This window comes from Agelaius phoeniceus, chromosome 12 (assembly GCF_051311805.1).
Source record: "Agelaius phoeniceus isolate bAgePho1 chromosome 12, bAgePho1.hap1, whole genome shotgun sequence".
NCBI lineage: Eukaryota > Metazoa > Chordata > Aves > Passeriformes > Icteridae > Agelaius > Agelaius phoeniceus.
Window position 1 is genome coordinate 19,976,239 of NC_135276.1, and position 19,382 is coordinate 19,995,620.

At 61.1% G+C, this 19,382-nt stretch overlaps 1 protein-coding gene across 4 annotated transcripts in view; it reads right to left on the bottom strand.

The window, feature by feature from the left end:
* The window catches only part of GSE1 (Gse1 coiled-coil protein), a 102,515-nt gene that overhangs the window by 14,024 nt on the left and 69,109 nt on the right, over nucleotides 1–19,382 (bottom strand). For all 4 annotated transcript variants that reach the window (XM_077185217.1, XM_077185220.1, XM_077185218.1 and 1 more), the window contains exon 3: nucleotides 2,248–2,466. In XM_077185217.1, the coding sequence (XP_077041332.1) occupies nucleotides 2,248–2,466 (219 nt within the window). The remainder of the gene's footprint in view (nucleotides 1–2,247; nucleotides 2,467–19,382) is intronic.

A 19,382-nucleotide genomic window follows, 5' to 3' on the forward strand; every position in this document is an offset into this window, starting at 1 on the left:
TGCCCTGTCCTCAGGCCACACAACAGCAGGAGGCAGCCAGGGGCTGGGAATGCCAGGGGAAGCAGGAGCATCCCCGGGCAGCAGGAGGGTGGCAGGATGGTGGGAAGGATGCTCCAGAAGGATGCTCTGTGGGAAGGATGCTCAGCAGAGAGGGGCCAGGAGGAGCATCCCGCTGCCGGCCGCCCTCCCTGATTAACGATTCCCGAGTCGCTCCCAAACGCTTTCATTTGAAGAGCAGCGAGGCTGGGGGAAGGAGAAAGGCTGTCCCCGACAAAGGAGGCCGATTTGACACCCACTGAAGTCTATCTTGTCAGCGCAAGGCCAACAACAATTAGCAGCCTAATCCCCTCTGAGCTGGGAAGCCATTACTCACCACGCGATAGCGTTAACAATCAATACCATCACAATGAGCCCGGCAATTAATGAAGCTAAAGTCTTACTTCAGAACCTTAATTCTCGCTGTGTGGCTTTAAACGGGAGGGTTTGTGATCGTTATAATTAACTGGTGGTATTCAGCCAGGAGTTAGTCAATGAAACTAATCTGGATTGGAGATGACAAGAGGCACAGTGTGATGGTGTCACCTTTGTTTTCTGACCTCCCGCTTCCCCGCTCGGCGATAGCAGATTAGCAGCCCGGGCTGACAGGCAAATGTAATTAACAGCTGAGACCCTGACGGAGAACTGGGAACAGAGAAGGGAGGGAGGGGTGGAATAAAACCCACCCTGCGGACAGCCCCGGGCAGGACAAGAGGCAGCAGCCCCCGGGCAGGCGGTGGCTTTGTGGGGCTCTGCTGGGAAGGGGTTGGTCGGGATGAGCCCTGACGGTTTGGGATGCTGTGGAGCAGCAGGGGATCTCCCTAGGGATGTGCCAGCACACCTGTGAGCCCATAAAGCTGGAATAAAACCAGTGATCCTGCATGGATCCAGCATCTGCCACAGCAGAGCATCTCCCGAGCTGGGAAGGGAGGTGGAGGGAGCATCTCCCGTTGTGGGAAGTGCGTGAGGATTTCAGGGAAAAGCAATTCGTTTCCTGGTGCTAAAAAGCACAGCAAGGAGAAAAAAACCCTTCCCAACACACACCCAAACCCACATGGATCAAAAACCTCTGGGATGAGACACCCAAATGGGCAAGGGAGGGGTTTTAACAAACAAACTATGCAGGTGTTAAGGGGAAATCCAAAGAGAATGTGGCTGCTTCTCTCCAGTGCCACAAAATCCATGCCTAAACCTGCTGATGTCCCTTGGGATGGGCTGGGCAGCACAGGAAGGGCACAAGCTGTGGGGTGCAAGGGGAAAAAAAGCAAAATAATTCCCCAAACTCAATCAATAATCAATCACTCCAAAGGAAGCAGATGGGTTCCAGAGGAAGCAGCTGGGAAAAACCAGGAGCTTCCAGTGAGGACGAAGCACCACCAAGACCTGGCTCCCTCAGAGTTACAAAAGTGTGGAATCCCCACACCTTTCCTTGGGAGCAGCTGATGCTTCAGGTCATGGCTGTGCCAGAGATTTTTGGGCTGCAAGGAGGGTCTTGTAGATGGTGCTTCCAAAAGGGATTTTCCAAAAAAAGCTGTGCAAAAGGGGTCCTGGGAAAAGGATTGTGCCAAAGGGGCCTTTTAAATAGGGTCTTCCAAGAAGACTTTGCAAAAACCATCTTGCAAAGGGGTTGGGTGCAAAAAACATCTTGCAAAGGGATCAAAGTGCCCAGGCAGTGGGCAGTGGTCCAAGGGTAGCACCCACCAATGAAAACAGCAGGGACAGAGATTATTTCATCCCAAATGGGAGATACCAGCAGTCTCCTGAAACATTCCCAGCCTGGGCACTGGCTGCCTCCCCATCTGGCTGTGGGAGCCCTGGCAATTCCCATGGAACGTGCTCCCTGTGGCAGGGGGAACCTTGGGGTGCTCCAGAAGCATCTCACATCCCACATCCAGACAGAGAGAGTGGGGTGTGATGGAGGATGTGGGTGACACGGGCTGGGCACCCCTGGGGCTGTTCAGCTGGGAAATCTGGCTGGGGAAGTAGCAAATTCGGGGAAAAAGCCACCATGGTGGGAGGGCACAGGGCTGGTCCCAGGGCAATACAGCACCCGGATCACTCCGGATGAACTCAATTCCCAAACTGCCCCCTCGAGACACGACGCCAGCAAAAGGCATCAGGGGGGGAACGGCAGGAAAACACCATCTCCAGCTGCTGGAGAGGCAGCAGCGTTTGTCACCGCCCTGTCCCTGTCCCTGTCGCTGTCCCCACCTCTGGGCTCCTCGGCCTGCTTGGCGAGCTTGCGGAGGGCGGCGGCGAAGCTGGAGGAAGGTGCTGCCTGGACGGACAAAGTGCTGCTGGCGGCGGGGCTGCCATTGGGGACGATGGAGCCGTTCAGGGGCGACGGGGTCAGGGGGCTCACGGTGGCCGTGGTGCGGGTGGCCGTGGAGAGCATTCCTAGCGACGGCGACTTCGGCTCATGGCTCATGCCTGCGAACCAGAGAGAATGGGTTAGACACGGTGAGATGGGCTCCTCGGTTTCCCCCAGCAGCTCCTTTCCTCTAGTTCATTATCCCAGCCCAAAATGCACCCCGAGTTCAGGCAATGGGGGGAAGTGTGTCCCAGCATTCCACAGTCCCCAGGATAATGGAGCAGGAGGGCTCAGCAGAGCTCTGCAGGGTGTTGTGGGGGACTTCATCATCCTGATGCAGGTGGTGGGGAGAGGCGCAGTCCCCTGACTTGCATGGTGCTGCCAAAACCCAAAGCACCACTGCTGCACCCCTTGTTGCCACTTCTGCACCCCTAAATCCAGCCACTGCACACTCAAATCCCCACCATTGCACCCCTAAATCCTCAATATTGCACCCCAAATACCAGCCACTGCACACTCAAATCCCCACCACTGCACCCCTAAATCCTCAATATTGCACCCCAAATCCCAGGCACTGCACACTCAAATCCCCACCATTGCACCCCTAAATCCTCAATATTGCACCCCAAATCCCAGGCACTGCACACTCAAATCCCCACCACTGCACCCCTAAATCCCCAGTATTGCACCCCAAATCCCAGGCGCTGCACACTCAAATCCCCACCATTGCACCCCTAAATCCTCAATACTGCATCCTTGGATTCCCAGCGCTGAATCCCCAATTGCCACTGCTGCATCCCAGGATTAACAATACTTCATCCCTGGGTCTTCAGCACTGTACCCTCAAATCCCCAATAACACATCCTTGGATCCCCAGAACTGCAGCCTTAAATCCCCAGCACTGCACCCCCCAAACCCCCAATATTGCATCCCTGGATCCCCAGCACTGCATGCCCAAATCCCCAGCACTGCACCCCCCAAAACCCCAATATTGCATCCCTGGATCCCCAATATTGCATCCCGAAATCCCGAGCACTGCACCCCCAGCTCCCCACATTGCCCCTTCAAATCCTCACCCCCCAAATCCCCACCACTGCCCCCCAAAGCACCAAGGTCCTAAAGGTGCACAGTGACCCCAAAAGTGAGGCTCAGGTGCTGAGCAGGAGGGTGCAGCCCCTCCCCGAGCCCCCCCAGCTGTCACACCAATTGCTCCAGGGCTCTCCACCTCCCAAAACAGCAACTGCTGATGTCAGGGCCCTTAAAATAGACTTCACCCAGCAGCTTCATTAACACCAGCCTAAAATTAGCCCGGCTCCCAGGTGGGCAGGAGGATGGGGGGGGTCGTGGGGCAGCCCCCAACTCCCAGCGGGCCTGGAGGCATTGAGCACCTGGAGCATCCGAGCACTGCAGAGGGTGGGTGGATGGATGGAGCATCCCCCGAGCATCCCGCGGCAGCTCCAGGATGGCCAGGGAGGGCGGGGGGCGCCTCGGGAGCCGGGGGGGCACGGGGGGCACTCAGCGTTGATTAATCTTTGCCCCCCGGCCCCAGGAGAGGCGGCCGGCGCGGCGGCGCGCTCCCCTCTGCCCTCATTATACAAGCATTTATTAACTCCGCTGCTCTCAGCCATTGACTGCCGCCTTGTCGACACGCTCAGGCTCATGTAAATTCATTACCAGAACAGCTGGGAAGCCAACCCGCCACGCCAGCCCGGCCCCGGCACCCCCGGGCTCTGCTCCAGCCCCGGCTGGGGGCTCGGTGCCCCCTCCCAGAGCGGGGAACCGGGATCTGCCTGCAGCACCAGGCGCCCACGCACCATCCAAAGGGGACACGGCACTCCAGGCACAGCCTGCAGCTCCCGTGCACCGCCTGAGCACCGCCCCACATCCACCAGGCACTGCCCCACATCCACTGAGCACTGCCCCACATCCACCAGGCACTGCCCCATATCCACCAGGCACTGCCCCACATCCACTGAGCACTGCCCCATATCCACCGGGCACTGCCCCATATCCACCAGGCACTGCCCCATATCCACCAGGCACTGCCCCACATTCACCAGGCACTGCCTGGCATCCCCTTGGCACAGCCCTGCGTCCCCCAGGCACTGCCCCACATCCACCGGGCACTGCCCCACATCCACTGGGCACTGCCCCACATTCCCCAGGCACTGCCTGGCATCCTCCAGACACAGCCCTGCATCCTCCAGGCACTGCCCCACATCTCCCAGGCACAATCCTGCATCCCCAGGCACAATCCTGCATCCCCAGGCACTGCCTGGCATCCCCTTGGCACAGCCCTACACCCCCCAGGCACTGCCCCACATCCATCAGGCACAATCCTGCATCCCCAGGCACAATCCTGCATCCCCAGGCACTGCCCCACATCCCCCAGGCACAGCCCCAAACACTTCCCAGTGCCCCCAGTTCCTCCCCACCTATTACTCCCACCATAACCCCCACTTCCAGCCCCAATCCAGGCCTGGAGACGCTTTTCCAGCCATCAGCAGGGATCAGCAGGCTGGCACACGGGCACGGGGCTGAAGCAGGGCATCACCCGTGTGATGCTCAGCTGATCCCCAAACGCCTCCCGGCCAACTCCTGATCCCAGTGGGATTTGCCAGGCGGGCTCAGGGCAGCGAGTGGCCGGGGCAGCGTGCGGGGAGCTCTCCTGCCCCCGGGCTGAGCTGAGCCGCTGCCCCAGCCGCGCTCCAAACCAGTTCTGCCGCTCCCTGCCGGTGATAAAATCGGCGCCTCCACCCCGGCTGGGGCCCGAGCAGCGCCGCTCACCCGCCGTGCCCCGCCGGCGCTGGCGTCCGTCTGTCCGGGCGTCCCTGGGCTGCTCTGCGGGACAGCTGCCAGCTGGGGAAACTGAGGCACGGGGAGCTGGCTGGGCCGGAGCATCCACACGGGGATGGGATGGGATGGGATGGGAGATGGGATGGGAGATGGGGCTGCCACACTGCATCCCCCCATCCCTCCGGCATCCCACTGCCAGCACATCGCGGGTGTCACTCACCCCTGCGGGTGGCTGGGGACGCTGTGACGCCCCACGGTGAGGTGGGGCCCCCCCCAGCTCTGCCCCTCCCCGGCTGCTTCTCTCAGCAGGCAGATCCGTGCAGAAAAACAGGTCAAGTTTGGTGCCTGGAGCAGCCCGGGGTCATGGCAGCGGTTGCCTCACCAGGGCGGGGAGAGGAACCCCAAAACGGGACAGGCTGTCCCTGCAGTGTCCCCAACCCTGTGTGGGTCCAAGGCTGGCACTCCCATGCACCCCTCCCTGGGAAAGGGATGCCTGAAACCCCCCCCGCACCAAGGCAGGGGGGCTTGGGGACACCTGTGTCCCCCGCTGAGGCCACAGGGGGAGGTTGAGGAGCTGGCGATGTGTCACCCTGTCCCCGGCCCTCCCACGGCATGTGCCCGGGCACAGCAGCACAGGGAGTGTCTGGCATTCCCGGTGCCCGCTGGCTGCGTGCCCGCGGAGCAGCCACAGGAGGAGGAGGAGGAGGAGGAGGAGGAGGAGGAGGAGGAGGAGGAGGAGGAGCGGGAACGGCAGGGTCACTGCCACGCTCCCCGCAGCGCCACACACGGCACCCACCGCAGGGCTGGCACCTCAGAGGGCACAGGACCCCCCAGCCCCGACTCCTGGAGCCCCCCCGAGCCCCCGCATCGCCGGCGCAGGGCTGGGAGCCGGGAGCTGGGAGCGTGCCATGTTCTCTCCATCTGCTCCTGATGATGCTGGCGGGTTTTTTGGCAGCGGGAGCCTCCTCCGGCAGCGAGAGCAGAACCAGTCTGGCTGCCTGGTGGGGCTGGAGACAAATAAAAGCCCTTGGCAGCCGCTGCGGGCAGGCAGGAGCGGGCAGCGAGGGGCAGGGATGGGCTCCCAGCACCCTGAAATCCCTGGGCACGGGGTAGGGCTGTCGGGAAAGGGGAAGTGGGCAGGTTTAGCACCTCGGCTCCCGACTGCCCCCTTCCCAGCACCTTGAAAGGCCTCTAATGAGCGTGGAGTGCCCTTGGGAGCAGATTGCCATTGAACTCGACCTGCACCAGCCGCCCGCTCTTACAGCAGCTATTTTGAGCTGCCGGGCTCCCAAGTGCTGGAACTAATAATTTATTACCAAATACGATCAGGCAGCAGCTCCAGCCCCTGGCAAATGGAGCGGAAAAAAACCCAGTGCGGCGGGAAGCCGAGGGAGTGGGGAGAGACGAGCATCCTGCATCCTCCTCCTCCTCCTCCTCCCCGGGGATGGGTCCGCACCCACCCCGCAGCGCCGCAGCTGGGACGGAGCCCACTCGGCCAAACCCTCTGGAAGGCTCCACCACGCCGATTGCTGCTGGTTCCCCGAGGGATTTGGGGTGATGAGGTCCCTCCCGAGCCTTTCCCCCCGTCTCTCAGCGCCTGTGCTCCCGCTCCGGAGCCGCATCCAGCTGCACGCTCCGAGCAGGAACAGCTGCTCCGCATGGATTGGCGATGCTAATGGCCTCGCATTGTCAGCCCCCCTTCCCTCCGTGCCTGAAGGCAGCGGGCACGGCCCCAGCATGGAGGGCAGGGGGCCAGGCCCAGCGCGTGCTGTCGTGGCCCTGTCACACACCCTGTCACGCCCTGGGCAGAGGGGACGGGCAGGGGACGGGCAGAGGTGACCAGCTCCCCTCCCTCCCGCCGATGCCCTGCACGTTTTCCACCCCTCATTAGAGCAGCTCTGCCGCCGCACCTCCAACATGCTCCATTAATTAATTAATTGATCGATGCCAGCCCGTGCTCCTGCCCTCCCTCCCCCCTTCCCAGCACGGGAGGTGGCCGGGCTCGGTGTCCCCAAGTGTCCCCAGGCACAGAGATACAAGCACAGCCTCTGCCCAATTTTAGGCAGAAGCCAGGGCCCGTTCTGGAAACATCCCCCATCCCCCTGGATGGGTTCCCCCTGGTGAGGAGCACCTTGGGTGGGATCTGGGGCTCCCTGTGGAGCCTGGCATCCGGCACTGTTATCCTGGAGGCTGGGCCTCCATCGATCACTCCTCCATGGACCATTGATCCGGCAAACGACAACAAGCAAACTAATAAGAGCTCGTTTGGAGGGCTCAGCGCCGGGGATGGAGCGAGGCCGGGTGCTTCCCCTCCCTTCCCAACCCTCCCCTGCCCAGCCAAGCAGCCCTGGGAGCCTTTTCAGCCCTCAGGAGATCGAGCCAGGAAAAAAAATTTACTTTAAAGCAACTTTCTGCCCTGTTTTAAAGCTGGGAGCTTGGAAAATCGAGCCCCTGTGCCCCAAGCGTGCTGCTGGGTCTGAACTCCCCTCTGCAGCTCCAGGGTTGGGCTGGCAGCTCCTCTTGGCTCCTGATGCCCAGATCCAAGTGCCAGCTGCCTGCTGAGGGTCCCTCTGCTTTGGGGGACCGGGTACAGCCCTCACCCCCTCACCCTGGTGTCTTCTGGGGCTCTTCAGTGGCTTGGTGGGGCACTGGGCACTCCATGGGGCTGCCAGGCATTGCCTGGAGACACTGGGCACTGCACTGGGATGCTGGAATTGCCTGGGGGAGATTTGGGAATTGCACTGGGATGCTGGTTGGTCTGACAGAGAGCTGGGCACTGCCTGATGGGCACCTAATGGCCCTGCCAGGCATTGTTTGGTGCTGCCAGGCACAGCACAGCAGCACTAAATGGTGCCACTGGGCACTCCCCAGTGCCACTGAGCATTGCACAGCAGCCCTTGGCATTCCACAGAGCCATTGGGCATCCCCTGGAGGTGGCACTGGGCATTCCCAGATGCCACGGGGCACCGCACAGCAGCCCTGGGCATTCCACAGAGCCCTTGGGCAACATCTGGGTCAGAGCCAGGCACCACACGGTGCTGCCAAAACTTACACAGAGCTGCCAGCCACGGCGCAGCCCGAGAGCAGGCAATGCCTGGCACCCCCAGGCTGCCCTCCCGTGCCCCCATGCCCGTGCCCCATGTGCCCAGGTGCCCAGGCTGGCGCAGGCGTGCAGCAGCAGCAGCAGCAGCAGCAGTGCATTGTTTTGGGCGCAGGATCCCTTGCCCAGCAGATGGCAGGTATAACAAAGCAGCTTGCTGCGGCCAAGCCAATTATTTATCTAATTATGATTTACCACTTAACCACATGATCTTTCTGCAGAGTTGTAGGCAATTAAAACCAGGGTGATTATGTGGATTATGCAAATCGGCTGGAGCCGGGCGAATAAAATTGGAGATTAGAGTTTCGAGCAGGCTGGATCTTGCATGGGGCAGGTCCTGGAGGGGCAGGGGCAGGGCAGGGAGGCTGCAGAGAGGGGCAGGGGGCTGCAGGCAGGGCCAGGGAGCTGCAGGCAGGGTGGGAAGCCAGGACTCAGCCAAGGGAAAGGGCTGCAGGACACAGCTGGGAAGTGCCAGGACAAGGTGAGCAGATGCCTCGTGCCACCCTCCTGCAGCACAGCCAAAAACTGCCCCCATCACGGGGTGGGTGCCCACAGGGGACCCCTGCTGCTGGTGGGTGACTCTGCTGGCACCAAGGACTCCCCAGCATCCACCCCAAAAAGCTGAGAGGGGCTCCACAGTGCAGCCCCCCAGCCACAGGGAAGCTCATGGCAGGAATCAGGGGCAATTAATAACAGGTACTAATAACAGGTATTAATAACGAGTACTAATAAGGGGCATTAATAAGGAGCATTAATAAGGAGCATTAATAACACTGCCTGGCAGATTACGCCGCCTGCCCGGCTTGATATGAGATTTATGGATGGTGCAAAGGCCGGAAATACAGGAGCATTAATGGTAATTCCTCGTGTCCTAGCAAAGGTCACAGGCAATCTCCATCAATCCTGCTGCAGAGCAGGGGGTCTGGGCAGGATGGGGGGCTCCAGGCAGAATGGGGGTCCCCTCTTCACCCCCGGGGTCCCCCAGCAGTTTCTGGTGGTGCAGCATGGGCCAGAGCGAAGGTTTTACCTTGGGATAAGAAATTATCCCTGGCAAACAGAGAATTTGCTGTGTGGATTTTAATTTTCCCAATACCATCTGCTCCTGATCGGTGCCCCATGTCTGAGCTATGAGGTGTTGTTGGGAAGACCTTGGGTTTCTCCAAGCCTGGGAGCACCTGCAGGGTCACCAGGGCCGCCTTGATGGGTGTTTCCCTTTTCATGGAGCCCCACAAAAAAAGGAGGAAGGACTGAAGGAGCAGAGATGTCTCTGGAGCCATGGGGACACGCTGCCAGCACTGGTGGGACAGATCCAGCACGTTCCTCATGGCAAGGAAGATCAACCAAAAGCCCAGCAAGGGGAGCAGACCCCTCTTCTCTTCCCACGCTGGGATTTAGGGTGATTAGTACCAGTGATCCCACGTGCTGGTGCTGGGAAGGCCGGCCCGTGCCCCCATGAGCAGCATCTTTCCTTTTCGCCTACAGTAATCCTCAGCCTTTCGAGCAAATTATTAAAATTCACTTATATTTAATCTGCCTGCTGGAATTAATTGAATTTTTACGCTTGGCAAATGTCAGTGGGTGCACGCTGCCTCCCAACGGGGACCCGGCTGCAGGTGCAGCGGGCACAGCCCCCGGCTCTCAGCACTCTCCAGGGATAAATCCCACCCTGGAGCAGGGCACAGGGTGCCCACAGGCCCCACTGGCCAGGGCACTGGGATGCCAGGATGCCAGCAGCCTCCCAGCTCTGCAGGAATGCTCAGGGACACCAGGCATGCATCCCCCAAACCTCCCTGCGCAGGGAAGCTCCCCAAATCCCATGGGATTCCCACCGTGGTGGCTTTGCAGGGGACACTGGGAGCCCCTCTCTCCCTTTCCCACACCAGTGCTGGAGATGCCAGCGCCCTGCCTGGCATTGTAGTCACCCTGGGGGTGATGAGAGCCTTCCTCCCCTCCCCATCCTCCTCCTCCCTCCAAGCAAATTGCCAAAGCATCTAATTTGCCCGCTGGGAAGGCCGATGGAAAAGAGCCTCTATTTTGCTGTAATAAGCCCTCCAGACAAAGGCGGGATGAGCCATTCAGCGCCGGCAAGGGGGAAGGGTCCGGCCCCACGCCGGAGCCGTGCCAGGGGCTGGGGGAAGCCAGAGATTCCCTCCCTGTCGGGGGAGCCAGCACTGGGGACATGCACACAGGACGGGACACTCACCCCGGCATGACCCCGGCGTGATGCCGAGCTCCTGGATGGCGCTGGGGACACTCCAGCCCTACAAAGTGACACCAAATCCCAAACCCAGGTGGCCTCACTCACTGTTGGCCCCGGAACAGCCCCGTTCGCTGCTCAGGGATGCTCCTCTCCCCACCCACCGGGATGGAGAAGTTCACGGGCAGCAGGAGCCACGGGGGACCCCAAACTTCCAAACTTGACTGGCGCTTGCCCCCCTCCACCACCGCCCGCCCGGGATTATCATAAATTAAGACGTAATTACTCCATGGAAATTTACAGCACAAAGCTGCGGCGCTAACAAGTGTGTTTGGAGGCACCGGGGGGAGATACAAAGCGCTATTGTCTGGCAGGCGCCAAAAAAGCTGCTGTGCCCCCAAACCCACACATCCCGGGCACAGGGATGAGGGTGGGGATGGCCACAGAGCCACAGCAGGGCGGCCGAGCAGGGAACCACGCTGTGTGACACGGAGCTCCAAAAGGAGAGTCCCAGCAGGGAGGGCAGGGTGAGGGTGGGTGAAGGATGCCCGGGGTGATGGTGCCCTCCGAGCAGGTGCCACGGCTCCGCTGCCCAACAAAGACATCTCCTTTATTGCCTCAAATAACTCTCAGCTCCCAACCATGGGTGCTGCACCCAGCAAAACGCCACCTCTAAGCCCTTTTGCCCAACTCCAGCGCACACGGTGTTAAAACTAAAGGCCCTGGGGACTTGGAAGGGGGGGGACACATGGGGACAAATGCCAGAGCTGTCGTGTGTGTCCCCCCCCTCAGTGCTGCCACATTTCCCCAGCTGTCACACGCATTAAAAAATAATAATCATCAACGTGGCAAAAAAAAAAAACAACAACAACAAAAAAACAACAAAACCAACCAACAACCGAACCCAACAAAACAGTTAGAAAATATTCAGGCGGCTAAAACAAATCCAGCAATAAAGGAGCTGGGATCCTCGGAAAGCTGGCTGTGCAATTAAGCAGTTTTCTGCTGTACGCCGATAATCACCTAATTATACTATTAATGACAGTTCAACCTGCTCGGAAATAAAAGGACATTCTTCCATAACAGGATGCCAGCTGTTTGTTACAGATGTCAAACATCTTTAAAGCATTATTATTAAAAGAAGGGGGGAAGGAGGAAGCTTGGGGATGCTGAAGCACAGCCGTCTTTTCCCCCTCAGAGCATCTTGCAAGGGATGAACGGGGGGGGTTTGGAGTGTCACCCCCACTTGGAATCCAGCAGAAGAATCTGTCAGAGGGGTTTTTTTCAGCGGGGGTCGATGTTTGGAGTCATAAATCCCCCACGTCGGGCTCGCGGCGAGAGGCGCCTGGGTTTAATTAAGCGCAGCGTTCGGGAAATAAAAGTTAAAAATCAGTCATAAAATTAAGAGGGAGGGGATGCTCCTGCTGCCAGGCTCGGGGCAGGGCTGGCCCCGCTCTCCCCCCCGGCTGCCAGCGCCGGTGCCTCGAGCGCGGCTGCCGCCGGCGGTGCCCGCGCACGTGCCGCGGTGCCGTGCCAAGGAGCATCCCGGCAGGTGCCGACAGCCGGTGCCAAGGCGAGGGAGAAGGGGGGGACACGCCGGGGAGAAAGGCAGCACCTGCTCCCCCTCGAAACCCCCGCAGTGCCTTTGGAGGTTTGGAGGCTTGGAGGTGAGCGGTGCCCGCTGCACACACGGGGATTGGGGCGCGGCGGTGCCTGGAGGGAGGGGGCTGTGGCAGGGGTGCCCCAAATCACCAGCCGAATTGCTCCTGGGGTGATTCCACCTCTGCCCCAGCAGCTCTGTGCTGGCACTGCCATTCCTGGGGGGCAGACGGGTGCCCACCTGCCGTGGGGTGATGCCAATGCTGGCGTTACCCACCCACCCACCCAGACACAGCTTTGCACCCTGTCCTATATAGCTACTGAGAAATCTGCCTGTAAAACCATCAGGAACCGGGTTTAGCCTGGGAATAAAGAGATTATGCAGGAGAGGGGGGTGAGAAAGGAAGAAGGAAGGAAAAAGGGGGTGTCTGGGAATAATTCACCCCCCTCCTGGCTGTGTGGCTACTGATATCCCGGGAGCCTGCAGGGCCATGGCATGAGCAGGATGGCTGCAGAAAGACACCAGATTTTCCGGGTGCCCACCCACCCACTCAGAGCTGATGGAGCCCCCTCCCCAGGCCAGGACCCCCTGACCCCTTGGCACAGGCTGGGCTGGCACTGGCCTCACTTGCCAGACAAGATCCAGCAGGAAAAAACCATCTGGGAAGTGTCCCTCCCACCGAGCTCCGAGCAATGCCCCCAGTCCCCCCCTTCCCCTGGCCTCCCTCTTCCCCCCCTCCCCTCCTCAAACCATCACGGGGAAGCTGGAAAGTGGTTGACATGGTTGCCATGGCGACCGAATTTAGGACTGGCGAGAGGAGGAGGAGGAGGAGGAGGAAGATGGTGGGGTGGGCAAGGGAGGAAGACAGGAGGACTTCCCAGCACCCCAACACAGCTTGGGCATCACCCAGCCCCCCCCAGCACCCCACCAACACCTCCTCGTGCACCCCTGGACCCCACACCCGGCGAGGATGAGGAAGGGCATCCCCAAACCCCAGACCCAGCTGGGGGGACGCCAGGAGTGGGGCTGAGCCCCGAGCACCCCAAACCCAGCCTGGGGGCGACTGTGCCCGCCCAGCGCTGCCGGGAGCCGCCGGTGACTCACAGCTCGCGGCAGCGGCACCCGCCGAGCGGGTGTTTACACGGCATCACCCAGCTCCTTCCATCTGCTTTGATCCAGGGGCTAAATATTCCCGGCCCCGGCATAAAAATAGGAACCATTTGGGAAGGTCCTGAGTCAGCAGCATCCGCTGCCGGCGCCCACCGCCATCCTCCCCGGCACGCCAGGCACCCGCCGGGGAGCCCCAGGGCCACCTGGGGGATTGCCGGATTTGGGGACACTCACAGGGAGGGGGAGCCCCCAGAAAGCTGTGTGTATCCAGGTGCCAGCCTTGTGCCTGCTGGAGCAAACAGCCAGGCCCTCCGGGGATGCTCTGTGTCCCCAAGGGGTGATGCTGTCCCCAAAGGAGGGTGGTGTCCCTGAGGGACACTGACACCGGCCACAGGGTGACAACTGCACCCATGTTATCCCGGGAAAATGAGCCTGAGCATGGCTCCCATATGGACCAGCAGGGAATGGGGTCCTTTGCTCGTGCCCTGGCTCTCAGTGATGCCTGGTGGCAGGTCCCCATAGTGCCCGGTGTCCCCGGGCAGCCGGCTGAGCCCCGTGGCACAAATCCAGCCTCATGACCAGAGGCACACAGGGGACAGAGGCATCGGTGACCACAGGCATAAAAGGGCACAGAAGCATCGGTGACCAGAGAGACAGAGGTGACAGGAGCATTGGGGAGGTGACCAGACAGATAAAAGGGGACAGCAGCAGTGGTGACAAGAGGGACAGAAGCATCAGTGACCAGAGGGATACAGGGAACAGGAGCATCAGTGACAAGAGGGGACAGCAGCATCGGTGACCAGAGGGGACACGGAGGATCCAGCTGGATCCCGGGCCAGGAACAAGCCACCGAGGAGGAGCGTGTGACACGGGCCACGGCCAGGCAGTCCCTGAGGCGGTGACAGTCCCCAGCAGGACTCGCGCCGCTGAGTCACCGCCACCAGCCCGGCGCTGCTGAACGCCCCGCGAGCCCAGGGCGGGGGGAAGGTTCCCGTCTCCATCTGCTCCCGGCCGACCTGGCCCACCGGCATCTCCCAACGCCCGGCAGCTGCCGCCAGCGATCCCGCTGCGTGCCAGCGCCTCCAGCACCGCTCCCCCTAATTGCTTTAAACCTCGCAGCCTGACACTTCCATGTTCCTCTCTGTCTTGCTTTTCTCCTCCGGTTTTATTATTCCTCCTCCTCCTCCCAGGCGGCTGGGGAGCCGGCCGGAGCAGGGTTTTCCAGGGAGCAGGAATTAGTGCATCAGCCACAACGGCAAAACCAGAAGTTTCACGCAACAGGAGCTGCCGCCGGGAACCCCGGCTCGACCGGCGCGTGCTAAATATGGAATTTAAGGGGGAAAAAAGCCAACCCCAAACACGTCTCCCTGCACCTGCAGCCCTTGGAGGGTCCCCACCGCAAAGGATGGCTCAGAGGCCGGGCAGGAATCACCCAGGGCTGCTGCAGGCAGCGGAGAAGAGCGAGGAGCAGGCGAGGCGATGGTGTTTGGGGGGAACACGGGGAGCGGGACCCCCAGAGCCGGCTCGGAGGAGGGCGCAGGGTCGGAGCAGGGTGGGATTGCTCAGGGTGCCACAGGAAAGCAGGTCACCCATGTCCCCAGCGTGGCACTGCGCTGGCAGAGGATGCCACAGCACAGCCCCTCCCAGAGCAGGGGGACCCCCAGTTGGACCCCGGTGCCCCTCGGCCGCCCTTCCCGGCTCGGCTTCGTGCGCTCCGGCGCAGGCGCGCCGGGAGAGCCGCTGGCTCCGGGAAGAACGGCCACATGCCAAAGCCATTTCCTGAAACAAACAGCCACCGGCGGGGGAACGGCCACGCGTGGGCACCGAGCCCCGGACAGGGCCCTGCCACTGCTCCCCAGCTCGGGGAGAGCGCCCTGAGCCCGCACCCCGAAAGCACCTTGAGTTCATGGCCGGGGCTCCCAGCCCGAGGCTGCATCCGGAGGCTGCACCCCGAGCGTGAACCCCGGGAGCACCCCGAGATCACAGCCTGAGCTCACAGCCCCAGTGTACCAAACCCCCGGAGTGCACCCCAAACACGCACCCTGAGCCTGCACCCCCAGAGCACCTCCAGCTCCCACCCTCAAGCACCCCAAAGCCCCCCCAAAACACTCACCCTGAGCACACACCACCGAGCACCCCCCGAGCTCGCACCCCAACCCCACTGGTGCTCCCCAAACCCCCCGGGGGGATCCCCCTCCCTTATTGGCAGCCGAAGGAGCCGGAGCTGCCAGCTGGGGTGGCACAGCAAACTTTGGTGCCCCAAATCCCTGTGCCCTCACAGCGATGAGGCTGGCACCCCAAAACACAGCACATCCCACATTTCTCCCCAATCCCACCCCAGCCAGAACGCCCCCGGCTCCTCGGGGAGAGGGAGAAACCCCCAGGGTGAGGGAGTGGCAGCAGGAGAAGAGAGGGGGATCCGAGCACCCCAAAACACTGCAGTGCCGTGCCAGGGCTCTCTGCTCCCCCCTCTCCCGGCTTCCCCCGACCCCAAAACCTCTTCTAAGGTGCTGGAAGAAACTCAGTTCACCCCCAAATCGCCCTTGGTTGCCGCTGGCTGGGGCGGACAAAGGGGAGTCCTCGGGCTGGGGGGGACCCCGGGGGAGACCCCGGAGTGTGGGGAGAGGGAGTGAGGAGGGCTGGCAGCAGCATCGCTCGGTGCCTTACCTGGTAAGTAATAGAGAGGTGGTTTCAACCCAAACATGATTTATGTTACAGTTCCATTGCAGCCAGGAAGAAAAAAAAAAAAAATTTAAAAATAAAAATAAAAGAGCCAACGTGAGGAGGATGTGTCAGGAAGCAATAAAAAAAAAAAAAAAAAAGAAAGAAAAAAAAAAGAAAAAAAAACCCCAAAAATTAGCACCAAGCCACACGGAGGGGGTTGGAAAAATAAACCAGAGGCGAAAAAATACGGTGGAGCGGGGAGGAGGAGAAGGAGGAGGAGGAGGAGGAGGAGGAGGAGGAGGAGCGGGGGGAATCAAGTGCGTGGGGGGAGGAGGAAAAATAAAAATTGAAATAGCAGCGAGCCCAGGGCGCCGGCGGAGGGTGGCGGTGGCGGCTGTCACCGGCGGGGCCAGGGCAGGAGCCTGGCTGCCACGCGTGACGCCTTCCCGGGGGTTTTCCTGCCGCTGAGCCCCCAGCTGCCAACCGCAGGCACACAAAAAGCCAGCGACGAGGAAGAGGAGGAGGAGGAGGAGGAGGATGAAGAGGCGGTGGGACCCTCGGCGGCGGGGAACGCACCCCCTGAGCAGTGCACTGGGGTTCCCCCCGCGCTGGGGAAGGGGGAGATGGAGGCGTGGGGCGGGGTGACCCAGGCGGGGGTCGCGAGCCGGTGTCCGTCCGTCCGTCCGTGCGTCCGTGCGGCCGGAAAGCCCCCGTTCTCCGCTGGCTGCGCCAAGGCGGGCGGGCGAGAGGCGGCAGGCTTGCCCCTCGATCAATTTTCATGCAAGAATCATTATCGGTAAATTGGAAATCTGGCTCCTTGACAGCAGATTTGTCTCCCCTAATGACGGGGAGCGGGCAGGAGGGCGGCCGGCAGCTGCTCGCCCCCAGCACCCTCCGCCCACCGCCCGCATCCCCCGGGCTCCAGCCTTTGGCCCCGGCGCTTTCGGGGGAGGGGGCGAACCCCCGGGGCGCCCCGGGGAGCATCTCCCTCCCCTTCATCCCCCCCGCTCCTCCTCCTCCTCCTCCTCGCCTACAGACGGAATAATTTTAAATTTTTTTTTTCTTTCTTTTCTTTCTTGCCTTTTTCTGTTTTCAAACAGCTGCCGATGCGGCGGGCGGAGCGGGGCGGGGGGGGGAGAGGTAAATGTAAAATAAAAATAGGAAGGCAAGGCCCCCCCTCCCCCCCCGGTCGCTTCAGGAGGGAAAATTAGGAAATAAAACAATAAATAACCCAACTTTCCTGCCTGCCGGGAGCTGCCTGCTGCTTCACAAAAGGCAGGCGAGCAAAGCCGCCTGCCCCAACCCCGGCTGCCCGCCCCCAAATCCCCTCCGAGCCCCTAAATCCCCCCCTTGCCGGCCTCGCCGGGCGTCGGGGGCTGTAATGAGCCGCCCGATAGGATCTCCCCCATCCCCTCTCCGCCGATGCATTAGCAGATCCGGGAAGACATGCTTGCAGGCAAATAGGGCTAATAAATGCTATTACGGGAGCGCGAGGGAGGCTGGAGATCCTGGCTGCACCATAGTAACGAGGGCCCGGCTTAATTTGCTTTAAGCAAACGATCAGCCAAGGCGGGGTGGAGAGAGGAGGGGACGGGGTGGATCGGGGGGAGCTTTGCTGGCTCCGGGCACGCACGGGCGCGCCTCCGCGGGCACGCGCTTCCTCCCAGCGGGAGCGCGCCTCTCACGGGAGCGCGCCTCTCCTCTGCGCGTTACATGCGCGTCTGATCTCTCACGGGAGCGCGCCTCTCCTCTGCGCGTTACATGTGCGTCTGATCTCTCACGGGAGCGCGCCTCTCTGAGCGTTACATGTGCGTCTGATCTCTCACGGGAGCGCGCCTCTCTGCGCGTTACATGCGCGTCTGATCTCTCACGGGAGCGCGCTCCTCTGAGCGTTACATGTGCGTCTGATCTCCCCCCGCGGCTCCCAGCGCGCCCCCGCCCAGCTCCGTCCTTCTCTTCCCAAACTGGTTTTAACACCAAAGTTCACCGGGGCGACGTGTGATATCTCGCCCTCTGCAAGAGAAGCCACATCCTGTATGATAATGGCCAGCCCTTCAAACAGCTTAAAGATACAGAGGCCATTCCCAGGCGCCCGCTGCCTGCACCGGAGCGTGGGGACAGGGGGCACGGAGGTCACGGTGTCACCCCAAACCCAGCCATCCATTCCCGGCTGGCACCCGCCTGCTCCAGAGCGTGGGGACAGAGGGGCATGGGGGTCACAGGGTAACCTCAAATCCACCCAGCCGTTCCCAGGAGGACACTGCCTGCACTGGGTTTGGGGACAGAGGGGCATGGGGGTCACAGGGTAACCCCAAATCCACCCAGCCGTTCCCAGGAGGACACTGCCTGCACTGGGTTTGGGGACAGAGGGGCATGGGGGTCATGGTGTCACCCCAAATCTACCCAGCTGTTCCCAGGAGGACACTGCCTGCACTGGGTGTGGGGATTGGGCGGTAAGGGGGTCACAGGGTAACCCCAAATCCAGCCAGCCATTCCCAAGTGCCCACTGCCTGCCTAACTCCACTAGAGCATGGGCACAAGGGGGAAAAGGGGGTTGCAATGTCACCCCAAACTCACACAGCCATTCCCAGGAGGCCACTGCCTGCAGGGGGCGTGGGATGGGGGGCATGGGGGTCACGGTGTCACCCCAAATCTGCCCAGCCATTCCCAGGAGGCCACTGCCTGCATTGGGTGTGGGGATTGGGGGGTAAGGGGGTCACAGAGTAACCCCAAATCTGCCCAGCCGTTCCCAGGAGGACACTGCCTGCCTTGACTCCACCAGAGCATGGGCACAAGGGGGAAAAGGGGGTCACAGCATCACCCCAAACCTATCCATCCCCATGGCAGGGCATGGATGGTGGGAGCGGGTTTGTGAGAGGTCCTCCGGCTGCAAATGCACTTGTGCACACTTATGCACCCTTGCATGCACACACGTGCATGTGTGTACACACACAGGTATCCCTGCACTCCCACCCTGCCAGCCGTGCTCCCCAAAATCCCACTCGGCAGAGACAGAGCCTGTGCAAACCTGCACCCTCCTCCTCCTCCTCCTCCCCCCCCCCGTTAAATATTGCTTTCCTGATTCCAGGTCGGGGGATTATTATTATGTCTTCTCTTCCTTCCTAACCTACATCTGTCAAGATCGGCGCTGGGAGTATTTCTGGCCCGTCCCCTGAGTCATCGTCGCTCGCGTCCCGCTCCCTCCCAGGCAGCTCCCCTGTGTCACTGTGCTCTGTGGGGCACCGGGAGTGGCTGTTCCCACCCGTGGGGTGCTGCTCCACCGTGTCGCCCCACCCCAGCCAAACCCCCTCCCAAACCTCACTAGTGATGGGGCTGACACACCTGGGGGTGCCCCAAACCCATTGTGTGGGTGCAATGGGGACCCCCCCACCCCATACCGGGAAAGCTTTGGGGTCACCACATCACCCGATCCCCACCTCGCTTGCAGAGGGGTTGGATTTGCTGGGTTCAGGCAAGCACCGGGGGACCCCTCCCCTGCTCCCCCCCCCACGGCAGGAGCCGTAAAAATTAATTTGCAAACATGTCATTACACAATAGCTGTGCAGGC